Source organism: Cupressus sempervirens, chromosome 4 (assembly GCF_028749045.1).
Source record: "Cupressus sempervirens isolate cs-2001-9-10 chromosome 4, ASM2874904v1, whole genome shotgun sequence".
NCBI classification, from domain to species: domain Eukaryota; kingdom Viridiplantae; phylum Streptophyta; class Pinopsida; order Cupressales; family Cupressaceae; genus Cupressus; species Cupressus sempervirens.
In genome coordinates, this window is record NC_143121.1 from 194,515,858 (window position 1) to 194,528,321 (window position 12,464).

The following is a 12,464-nucleotide window of genomic DNA, read 5'->3' on the forward strand; positions in this document are numbered from 1 at the left end:
TAAAAGTGAAACAAATGCATGATAGCATCTTCATCTCTTAAGAAAAGTATGCAGGGCAGATCTTGGAAAGATTCAAAATGCAGAACAGTAAGGCAGCCCCCACACCAACAGCAGTAGGTCTGAAGTTGAGCAAGGAAGACTCTAGCAAGAGAGTGGATCCAACACTATACAAGAGTATGGTTGGAAGTCTGATATATTTGACTGCAACTCGACCAGACCTAATGCATGCAGTTAGTTTGACTTCCAGATTTATAGAAACACCAAAGGATTCCCATTGGCAAGCGGGAAAGAGGATCCTAAGGTATGTGAAAGGCACCAAGGGATTTGGGATTTTGTATACTGCAAATAATAATTTCAAGTTGGTGGGATACACAGATAGTGATTGGGCTGGAAGTATAGATGATAGGAAGAGCACTTCCGGATACAGGTTTCATATGGGATCGGGTGCAATTTTATGGGCATCCAAGAAGCAACCTATTGTTGCTCAATCTACAGCAGAGGCTGAATACATAGCAGCAAATGCAGCAGCATGTCAAGCTATTTGGCTAAGGAGGATCTTGACAGATTTGAATGAAAGGCAAGAGGATGGAACCACAATTTATTGTGACAACATCTCATCAATTGCATTGTCCAAGAATCCAGTCTTCCATGGGAGAAGCAAACACATAGAAATCAGATATCACTTCATCAGAGAGTTGGTGGAGAATGGGGATATCAAAATAGAATTTTGTAAGTCTGAGCAGCAGCTAGGAGACATTTTTACCAAGCCATTAGGCATTGGGACTTTTGTACACCTAAGAGAGTGTCTTGGTGTAGTTGATTTGGATCAGTAGTGATCCTTGTTTTTTTGACTCGGGATAAAGGGGGAGTGTTGGAATATTAATTATGGTTGGTTGTTTCTCCCTGGAGCCAAACGCCCACCTACCTCCCTAATGGTTTGCAGAATGATCAAATAAATTTATTGCTGGTAGGTGAAATTTTTGAAATTCAGAAATGGGGAGAAAACATTTTGCAAATATAACAAAAGGAATGATCATATTCATTCGACCAAAAAGAGAGAGTAGAGAAGAGGAGACAGAGAAGAAGTTGCAGAGCAGAGGAAGGCAGAGAGAAAAGTGATCAGCAGATCAGTCGTTGCAGAGACAGAAGGAATCATTGTCGTGCCTGCAGTTGCACATGGTTCTACTTGTCATTCTGTAAATTAATAGTTCATAGTTTATTGTTTTCATTCGTCTTGTTGAAGCAGTGATTGCTCCAGGCGTTATTGTATGCATCCATTAGAGCTACAAGTTTAAATTTTATGAAGTTTGAAGTTTTAGGGTTATATTAGGGTTTTTTGGTTGAAGTCGAATGCTCCCAAATTTGTAATAGTTTGAATCAGAGTTGAATAGTAAGCAAACAGGCATAAGTGATTCCATTGCTTCTTGTTCATTGTATTTATGAAGTTTATTTGAAATTTTGAAGCTTTGGGTCTCTGATTTTAATGGTGGAAATATTCATGTCATAAGTCTGCACTCGTTTTTGTCTTTGGTAGAAGTCTTTTTCTGCAGTGGCTACCGAGTACACTCGGTGCCCTCTTCTACTGAGCTCCATTCTCCTGTGGCTACCGAGTACACTCGGTGCCTTCTTCTACCGAGTTCACTTGGTAATCACTCTTCTACCGAGTTCACTCGGTAATCATATTGTCTACCGAGTTCACTCGATAATCTCTTTGTCTACCAAGTTCACTCGGTAATCACACCCTCTTTGGTTACCGAGTTGTGAGCTCTTCATTTACCGAGCTCACTCGATATCCTTTGGTTATCGAGTTGTGTGTCCTTCATTTACCGAGCTCACTCGGTAAACACTCCTGCCAGTTGGTTTCTTTGGTTACTGAGCAAAATTTATCACTCGGTAATAGTTGCTCCCGAGCAATTATTTTTAGGGTTAAGTTGTGAGTTTTGATTTTGTTTTTCATATTTCTCACAAATAAGTATGACCTGTAGGAAGAAATAACGATCTCACAAGTACACTCGACTCCATTCCGTCAAAAAGTTCAAATTCTTTTGCATGTATTTCGTTTCTTGTAATCATATACTGCTTCAGTTCAGCATCTCCCATTGGAAAGATCATGTATCTGATATCTGGTTCAGTTGAGAAGTAGCTGAAATTGTAAGATTTGCATCAGTAGACTTGATTAATTTGATTTACATAAGTTATTGTTGTGTACTTCGGACAGGATTATTGACGAATGGAAGCTTCAAAGTATGCTCCGAAACCACTGGCTCTGAAGGGAACAGCGGTTGTAGGTTCGAAACTACTGGCTCTGAAGGGAACTATATGTATGCTTCTAGCAGATCAAAGGCTTTATGAAATAGATCTCGCCCGATTTAAAACAAATTTGAATCGCTATTGCGAGTGGAAAGCACTGTGGCAGGTGAAGCGTACCTCCAGACGAAGTAAAATAATGATTAAAATCAGTCTAGGGTTTTGATCGTTTGTCTTGCCAGTCAACGATTCAAGATGAAACAAAAGTTAGGAACAGTTTCTTGTAACAATATCAGACTAGAATAAGATGAATGGTCTTGCAACATCTTATGAAAATTGATCATCAATCGATTAAATATTGTTCATGCATCCGACCGAGATTGGGGTTCAATGTATAATTCTGTATTTTTATTTTTAGTTAAGATCCCACATGGAGGTGGAGAACACGGATTGAATATAAAATCAGCAATTGGGATTCAATTTAGATTTTGCATGCTTGATTGTAAATTACGGGACTTGTCATAGAAGCAAGCCAGCAAAGCTGCCAGATTTGAACACAGACAATTTCACGCTGCTTCAATAAAAACCGACACGATTTACGACCGCTTCAATATCTTAAAGAAAGAAGACATATATGATTATTAGCTTTCCAAAGACACCAAATCAAATAACAGAAAGCTTCATATTGGAGAGAAATTATAAAGTGACTGTTAGAGTCTCAACAACTGGGTTCTGATATTATATATACTTCTGAAATGGTGAATGGTTCCACGTACTCACATAATGACCACGGTCCTGCAAAGTCTCAGTTTTACGTGGAGTTGCACAAATGTATTTGGGATTTGAAGAGCCTTTTCTTCCAAAACGAGGTTTCGGTCATTGGCGTTCATTGCATGGGTGGCGGTGGGAAGACAACTCTTGCATTGGCTCTGTGCAATGATCTCCAAATTAAAGGTCATATGCTTTGTAAATCCTGTTCATGTTAGTTTGAATGTTATGATCATCTAAAAATGCCGAATCTATTTTAAATGTCTGCTCTTTCTGAAGTTTCTTCTTCACTCAATTACTTGCATGACATCTTTTACATTCATGTTTAGACATTTAGCCTAAAATACACTTATTTTTCATGGATTCCAGATTATTTTGACAACAATGTGATTTTTATCACGGTTTCACAATCCCCAAACCTAAAAGGAATATTAAAAAATATGTAAGGAAAAGTAGCTGAGAAGAGAATTCAAGAGTTTCAGGATGTGGAGGATGCACACATAAATCGGCAGAAGTTGCTTTTGAAGCAGTCCAAGCCCTCTCTAGTTATTTTAGATGATGTTTGGTCTGGTGAAGATTTAAAAGAGCTACTATTTGAAGGTCAAGCATACAAGACCCTCATAGCCACCAGAGACAAGTCCATCATCTGCAAATCTCCCTCTTCACACCTCTGTCAATTACCATTGTTGGGGACAGAGGATGCTATGTCTCTTTTTGGCTGCTGGACTTTTGGACAGAAATCAATACCAAGCGATGTTGATAGGGATCTAATAAAGGAGGTACGGAAATAATTGTTGTTTTGTGAGTTTTATATATATATTAGAATTTGTTTGTCCTATAAGGTTCGCTGGTATATTTTCATTAAATTTAATGAATCATAGGTGCAAGTAGAATGTGATGGTCTGCCTCTTTCTCTAAAGATGATTGATAGTTCAATGCATGAGGAACTGGATGAGGTTGGGAAGAGGACCAAGAAGATTTGTGAACGAGAATACATATCTGATAATCACAGAAAAGGGCTATTTAGACCCCTGCAAACCAGTATTGATGCCTTAGACGATGTAGCCAAGGAATGTTTCTTAGACTTGGGATTATTTCTAAAGAACAGGAAAACCTGTGTTGAGGCACTACTGGATATTTGGGTTTATGTTCAGAAGATACAAAGGCGTGATGCAATTTGCAAGCAAAAATTTGTTAAATTTAACTGGCAATCAAAGGTAATTGTCTTTCCTTTTTTATATTACATTTCTTGTAATCATATTTTCCAATCCTGATCTGACATGCTTTGATCCAAGTGGATCCAAAAGGCCAAAAATTCAACAGTCTCATAATCTCTCAAAGTTAACATCACTGCAAAGAGCTCAGAGAATAGAACCCGATGCAATTTGAATAGGCGAAAAAGGAGCTCTTATGAAAAAGTTACGCTCGGTCAAAGTTCAAGTCAACAGGTAGACTAGAGGGCTAGATAAAGGGTGAAATCAGACCATCTGAAAAGTGGTCAACAATGGATTTTAAAATGAAAAGCCCGATGAGAGCTTTCCAACGGCGTTCATTTCGTTAAAAATGAAGATCAAATGTGAAAGTTATAACAGTTTGAAGTTTAGATAAAAGTGTGGATTTTGATGATGTCAGCATGACATCATAAAATCTTAAAGAGAGGGAAAAAGTTCAAATTCAAATTTAAATAGTTATTTAATTCGAATTTAAGAAAAGGGATAATGGGATTTGAACTCCCAACCATTGCCCTCCTAAAATTAAGGTCAGCCAATAGGTTATTTATGGTATATGACATATTAAGGGAAGAGTTGTTATCTATCCATAACAAATCCACCCAATCTTATCTAAATAAGGGCATTTGTTGAAAACAAACCCTTAATTTTGGTCTAAGATCATAACAAAATAATGGTAAAAGAGGCAGATTCAAATTTATGTAACCAAAATAGGGGATTATGTTGGTTAATTGTTTTAGCCCATTTTTGGCTAAATTTCATATATAAAAGGAGGGGAATTTAGAAGAGATGAACAATTAGCTGGAAGGAAAAAATTGCTCTTGGGAATTTGGGGAAGTTTTTGTAATTCTTGAGAGTTTGCAGGTGAGAGATTATTGTAAGCACGAAGTTATTATCTTCAAGTGCAAAAGAGAGAGAGACTATGAAGGTTGAAGCTTGGATGTTGTAAGAAGGCGTGTTTTGCCTAGCAACATTAATAAAGCGGTCCCCGAATTGAGAAGCGGACCCGGAGAGGTAGTCCTAACCGGATGAACTCCGTTACCAAATTGTTTCCATCTCTTATATCTCTTTCCTATTCTTTCATTTCATTTTCAGTTACGTTCTTTCTTTTATGTTGCTAAACACAATTGATTTAAGTGTTTAAAGTGTACACTTCTTCTCTCTAATTTCAATGGTTTAAGAAACATAACCATGCAATTACTGCTTAGATCGGGAATTAAATCTGTAATTTGGATTAAGCTAAAAAATTGTAAATCCTAGTTTACAGATCAAGTTTGGTATCAGAGCTTGTTCTTGCAGAGAAATCGCAAGTGGTGAATGTTAACCAAGTTGAAGTTGAAACAAGGAGAAGGTGGACTTGTAGAGTTCAATCCAGAAATTGGGAAAAGAAGGACTTTTCCTCGATCAGAGATGGAATCTGAACAACATGTTCCTGAGTTTGATGCAGAAGCATTCCAAAGATCTTTTGTGGAATTAAAGGCTTTGGTCAACATTCTTCTCCAAGAGAGACATGAACGACAGTTGAGAAAAGCGAATAAAGCTAAGAAGAAGGAGGAAGAAAAATCCTCATCAAAAGATGCGAAAGGTAAAGGAGTAGGAGGTGGTAGTGACCCTCCTGAACCTTCGTCCCCATCTTCATCAACTTCTTCATCTTCTTCATCATCTTCTTCTTCTCTGTCTAATTCTTCTAAAAAGAAACGTTCTGTGAAGACACCCTTGTTAAAGCTTGATGTAAAGTTTGATTTGCCTGTATATAATGGTGAATTGGATGCTGAAAAATTGGATAATTGGCTTAAGCAGATTGAAGTGTACTGCAGGGTTCAAAATATTTTGTATGATTCTTCCAAAATCCAGCTAGCTACTCTCAGAATGGGAGGCACTGCATTAGTTTGGTGGGAGACGAAGATCCAGGATGATCTTGCTACACATGGTAAAATCATTTCATCTTGGTATGAATTTACTTCTGCTCTGAAGAAACAGTTTTATCCTTTGGGTTATATGCAACAAGCCATTATGGATTGGCAAAATCTTAGGCAAGGTAAAGGGCAGTCTGTGCAAGAGTATACACAGGTGATTAGGAAGAAGGCATTAACTCTTGGAATTCCTCTTTATACACAAGATACTTTATTAAAGTATATAGGTGGAATGTATTCATATTTGAAGCATACAGTATTGATGTTTAGTCCTTCTAACTTTGATCAAGTATGTGTTCAAGCGACTCATATTGAAGCAGGTGGAGGAAATGTAAGTTTCAGTTCAAAGAAGGAATTTGCTTCCCCTGACAGCATCAAGAAAGGAAAAAAGGCAGGCACAATGAAGAAAGAGGAAGGTGACAAACCTACATGTTCGCATTGTCAAAAGAAAGGACATGCAGAAGAGAAGTGTTGGAAATTGCATCCAGAGTTGAAACCAAAGTGGTTTAAGGATCATAAGGGTAAGCAAAAGTCTACAGTTGTTGTTCAGGATCTTGGATCAGATTCTGGTGATGAAGCAACAATATCAGTTGTGGGTTTCAAAGGTAAAGCTTTTGTTGATTCTACCACTGATGTTTCATATGCTTCCACTTCAAAAAGTCATGTTGTTCCTGAAGATAGTAAAAGGTGTGAACTTTTTCATATAAGGGTGATTTCAAAGAACACTAAAATCGACACATTGATAGATAGTGGGTCCCAAGTTAATCTGATTTCAGAAGAAATTGTTAAACAATTGGGGTTGGAAATTAAGCCACATAAGAGACCTTATCCATTAGGTTGGGTGTGCAATGATAACAAATTGCAAGTCACTAAGCAATGTAAGTTAAGATTTGCAATAACATCTAAGTTCATAGATGAGGTTGAATTTGATGTGGTTCCACTTGATATCTGTGGGATTGTGTTGGGTAGCCCATACTTATATGATAGGAAAGCTATCTTCTACAGGGAACATAACAAGTATCATTTGTTTAAAAATGGGATTGAATACATTATAAGAGCTCATCACATGAAGAATGAAGGATCAATTGTAAACACAGGGCATTTGGAAATGATAGTAAATGCAAGCAGAAAATTGACTCTCATGTCTGCAGTAGCTAGTGAGGATCAAGTGCAAGTAGAATCACGTCTTCAGCCAGTCATGGTAAAAGAGGATTTGAATGATTCATTTTCTAATGGTATTCCTGTGCAGGGGATCCAGAAAGTTGATATTTTTTCCATTTCATCAGTTATTTCAGTTTTGTTACTTCTACTTCTGCTAGTTGGTGCTATGTGGGTGATGGATGTAATAATGGAAACTGGTGGATTTATGGTTAATTGTGTCAACAATGCTATTTCATATGTCTTTATGTTTGTGGTGGGTCGTACGTTCGAAATTCCAATAGGACAGACATATGATACTAAGCAAGTGGGGCAATATTGCCCTTGTTCAAAATGTACATAAAAATAGACTTTTGGAGGTCCAAAAGCTTCTCAATGGGGAGGAATGATCCAAGTGGATCCAAAAGGCCAAAAATTCAACAGTCTCATAATCTCTCAAAGTTAACATCACTGCAAAGAGCTCAGAGAATAGAACCCGATGCAATTTGAACAGGCGAAAAAGGAGCTCGTATGAAAAAGTTACGCTCGGTCAAAGTTCAAGTCAAGAGGTAGACTAGAGGGCTAGATAAAGGGTGAAATTAGACCATCTGAAAAGTGGTCAACAATGGATTTTAAAATGAAAAGCCCGATGAGAGCTTTCCAACGGCGTTCATTTCATTAAAAATGAAGATCAAATGTGAAAGTTATAACAGTTTGAAGTTTAGATAAAAGTGTGGATTTTGATGATGTCAGCATGACATCATAATATCTTAAAGAGAGGGAAAAAGTTCAAATTCAAATTTAAATAGTTATTTAATTCGAATTTAAGAAAAGGGATAATGGGATTTGAACTCCCAACCATTACCCTCCTAAAATTAAGGTCAGCCAATAGGTTATTTATGGTATATAACATATTAAGGGAAGAGTTGTTATCTATCCATAACAAATCCGCCCAATCTTATCCAAATAAGGGCATTTGTTGAAAACAAGCCCTTAATTTTGGTCTAAGATCATAACAAAATAATGGTAAAAGAGGCAGATTCAAATTTATGTAACCAAAATAGGGGATTATGTTGGTTAATTGTTTTAGCCCATTTTTGGCTAAATTTCATGTATAAAAGGAGGGGAATTTAGAAGAGATGAACAATTAGCTGGAAGGAAAAAATTTCTCTTGGGAATTTGGGGAAGTTTTTGTAATTCTTGAGAGTTTGCAGGTGAGAGATTATTGTAAGCACGAAGTTATTATCTTCAAGTGCAAAGAGAGAGAGACTATGAAGGTTGAAGCTTGGATGTTGTAAGAAGGCGTGTTTTGCCTAGCAACATTAATAAAGCGGTCCCCGAATTGAGAAGCGGACCCGGAGAGGTAGTCCTAACCGGATGAACTCCGTTACCAAATTGTTTGCATCTCTTATATCTCTTTCCTATTCTTTCATTTCATTTTCAGTTACGTTCTTTCTTTTATGTTGCTAAACACAATTGATTTAAGTGTTTAAAGTGTACACTTCTTCTCTCTAATTTCAATGGTTTAAGAAACATAACCATGCAATTACTGCCTAGATCGGGAATTAAATCTGTAATTTGGATTAAGCTAAAAAATTGTAAATCCTAGTTTACAGATCATGCTTGACCTTAACAGAGGAAGTCCATCAGTCTCATATGAAAATGCTGCAGACCTATACTTTTCTCAGCATAATATACTAAGAAATTTGGCTTTGAGTTTGGGACAACATGAGAATATAGTGCACAGCAAGAGGTTGGTTATAACAAGGAAGGACTGTAGTTTGTTGGCAAAACAGGAGTTGCTTAATAATGAAGGATTTGATACCCAAACTCTTTCTGTTTTCACAAGTGACTTTACTGAAAACATCTTACACATTCATTTTGATAAAAAAACATTTCTTTGAAAGAAAAACCATTACTTTTAATAATCCTCTTGTCAACTTGTAGAATAGTTTAGACTTTCAAGCATGGATTTCTGAATAGAATAAGGTTTACATGAAGTCTCAATTTTTTGTGTAACATCAATAGTTCTTCTTGTCTCCACCGCAAACACAAGTACACTTTTCCCTTAAATATTTTCATTCCTAGATTCAACTTCAATGTGATGAGAATTGAAGATATGTAACTAGCAGTCATAATTATTGCCCAATCTAATTGGATCTCCCTTGCAATTTATACATGCAGACTCAATGGAAGAAAATGACTGGCATGATATGGCTTTCCCTGAAGCAGAAGCTCTATTGTTACTCTTTACTTCAACAAATTGCTTTCTTCCCCCATTTTTGAAATCTATGGAAAAGCCTAAATTTCTGATGGTATTCAATTGTGGTACAAAGAGGGCAACTATTTGTCTAGATGTTTTATCTTCACCAACTCAACTCAAGAGGTTGATTTTGCCCCTCCTTGAAAAACAAAGCATTGAAGCATTGCAGAACCTCGAGAAGCTATCTTTGAGCTTATGTGAAGGATTTGGAAATATATCCACATTCTCAAAGCTCCAAGATTTTGACCTGGACCACAACAGCGATTTAGAGTTGCTCCCTGGTGTTTGCAATATGCCCTCCATTGTGTCGTGGTCTATTACCAACTACCCCCTGCTTCACAATGTACCACATGATTTTGGAAATATGAGCTATCTAAGAATGGTAAGATTATTTGCATTACCAAGCCTGAAAGTGTTAGGATTAACCTCAAATAGAAAATAACAGTTACATGCAAATATAACCAATACTAGAAAATAGCAGATCGCATAAAAGAGAACACAAGACACCAAGATTTAACGTGGTTCACCCAATCCCTAGGCTACGTCCACCAACAAGAAGTCCAATATTATTATTATCCAGTGATTACAACTTGATTAAAATCAATAATCCCTTACAGCTCAATACCGTCATAAGAAGCTACAATATCACCATTCATAATGAAATCCCTAATCCTAAGCCTTTTTATACAACCTTTTGCTGCTTACAAAATTAGGGCTAGAATAATAGAGTAGCCAATGCCTTTTGCAGCATAAGATCATTTTTGGCTTCCTGAAAACCCTCATGGGGGTATTGCCCCTCGACCCCACCCTGTACTGCAATAGGTAGGCACCTGGGGCACAGCCCTAGGACCCTGTAGGGGTGCTGCTCCTTGACCTCGTCTTGGGGGCACCATCCCCAAGCCCCTGTAGAAATAATCTGGAGGGAAACTGTGCTGAATAAACCTCTGAGTCTGATTAGGCTCCACATCACAATAGAAAGAGCTTCCTGCATCAATAGGAAAACTTGTATAGTTGGAATACCTAGACATTTCACTATGTGAGGGCCTGAAAGAGCTTCCAAATGAAATTGGACAACTCAAGAAATTGAGGGAGCTTGATACGAGAGAATGATCCTGTTTGACTACATTACCTACAACTGTTTGTGAGCTAAATGCCCTGAAGCTTGTCACCTATGATGAGAAGATTGGGATTTAGTGGTTGGAGGCCAAGAACGTTTCTATTCCGGAACTTAGAGTAGAAATCATGGAAGCAGAGTTCAGTTTGGACTGGGTTGATGATTGACTTCTTTTCCATCTCATGTTGTGAAGGAAAAAGCAAGATCCAGGTATCTTAACATTGTTATAAAATTTTCAATAGATTTTTGTATTTACTAGCACAAATCAATATAAGGTTTCCCTGTATTTCCAGCCTCTGGTTATGATCAATTGTTTGGCGAGTTCAGTTCATAACCATTATTAGCTAGTTTGTACATGCATAACGAATGTATTCTATTTCCCAATACTGTTCTTTCCTTTGACTAAAGATGGCATTTTGGGGTATGTAAATGTGGAGTTGTCCACACTGCCAATTGACCTTAGCTTGGTGGTTTAGCATTGGCTCATTTTTTCTTAATGTTGATAGTTTCATCAGTTAGTTTAATGTTAGAGAATTGGTACTACTGAAAAGAAGACCCAACTTCAAATCTAATAGCACATTTTTAATTTCCACAAAACCATTAGTTGCCTTCGACAATTAAATAAAGTTCCAAATTTTATTTTTCTTTCAACAAAGGAAAAATTCAGATAAAATTCTTTGTGAGTTGTATATCTAATATATGTGACTATAAACCACATCAACAAATCTAATTTCCTCTGCTCAGGGTACACAATTTATGAACTAGTGACAAATTGACAATGCAGGTACTCTGCTCAGTGCTCAGCAGTGAACATCACATACAGTCCGGTGCAGAAAGAAACTAAAACATGTCCAAGAACTGCCAAAAACACATTACATTCATCACTCTGCCAAAAACAGCTTCAGCAAGCTGAGCCAAAATCTTATAGTTTTTCATTTCTTCAAACCTCTGGCCTAGTTATCAGAAGCATCAAGGTGCTCCATTGCCATCCATTCCTATCTGCACTTCTCTTCAATAGAAGACGTCAGCCCACAAAAGAAAACTGTCACTCTATAATTTGTAACTTCCCCAAACTGAAAAAATGACTCCCACTCACTGCACATAGCCATGAAGAATCTGTATGTAAACAACTCTTGCGTTGACTGAGTACAGTGAAAACTAATGTGCATTTGAATTTAACTAATAATCATGAACACATACAACAGAAAAGAATGTTGACTGCATTGGACTTGCCAAAAAATTTGATCACATTCATAGGATGAAAAAGAGCAGACCTTCTATTGATTTGTATGAGTGGATATGAGAATGTCAAGATGGTTGGATCTTGTGCTTCAGGATGACATAAGAAAACAAGTCAATTCAAAAGAACGCATGTTTGTACAATTTCAATTTAAGTTCTGGAATATAAACTTTCCTGGCTGCTTCCTAATCTTCTCTACACGTGCAAGAAGCTTCATGTTGATTGAAAATACTCTCTCATATCAAACTCTGTCAAATTCTCAAGTTGTCTTATTTCCTTTGGAAGTTCTTTCAAGCCATTGCGTACTGATTTTCTTAGAGCAGTGATGTAAACCATCAGAAACTTTTCTGCATGTGGTATGGAAACTCATGGTTTTCAAAGGGAATAGGACAACTCAAGAAATTGAGGGACTAGAGTTGAGGTTGTCTTATTTTCTTTCACTTTTCCTTTGCATTCTCTGCATATACTTTCCTCTGTTGCCTTACTCGTACCCCAGTTGAATACCATCAGAAATTTTAATTTTTTCATGGATTTCAAAAATGGGGGAGGAAAG

General features: G+C 37.1%; 1 protein-coding gene, 1 long non-coding RNA gene and 1 pseudogene across 3 annotated transcripts in view; 1 reads left to right on the plus strand and 2 right to left on the minus strand.

The window, feature by feature from the left end:
* LOC149560651 (uncharacterized) overlaps positions 1–2,100 on the minus strand; it is a 28,034-nt gene extending 25,934 nt beyond the window's left edge. Inside the window, exon 1 of the mRNA XM_089827658.1 lies at positions 1,997–2,100. Within this exon, the coding sequence (XP_089683784.1) occupies positions 1,997–2,100 (104 nt within the window). The remainder of the gene's footprint in view (positions 1–1,996) is intronic.
* Positions 2,018–10,924, plus strand: LOC149560652 (putative disease resistance protein At4g33300; annotated as a pseudogene). Its single transcript, XR_016363361.1, has 6 exons — positions 2,018–3,201; positions 3,385–3,794; positions 3,897–4,232; positions 8,931–9,142; positions 9,479–9,969; positions 10,533–10,924. The product of XR_016363361.1 is annotated as a putative disease resistance protein At4g33300 (transcript).
* Positions 10,925–11,288: 364 nt separating this feature from the next.
* On the minus strand, positions 11,289–12,083 carry LOC149560653 (uncharacterized). Its single transcript, XR_016363362.1, has 2 exons — positions 11,946–12,083; positions 11,289–11,766 (listed from the first exon to the last, which is right to left on the minus strand). It is a non-coding gene; the product is annotated as an uncharacterized LOC149560653 (long non-coding RNA).
* Between the last annotated feature and the right edge of the window lie 381 nt (positions 12,084–12,464).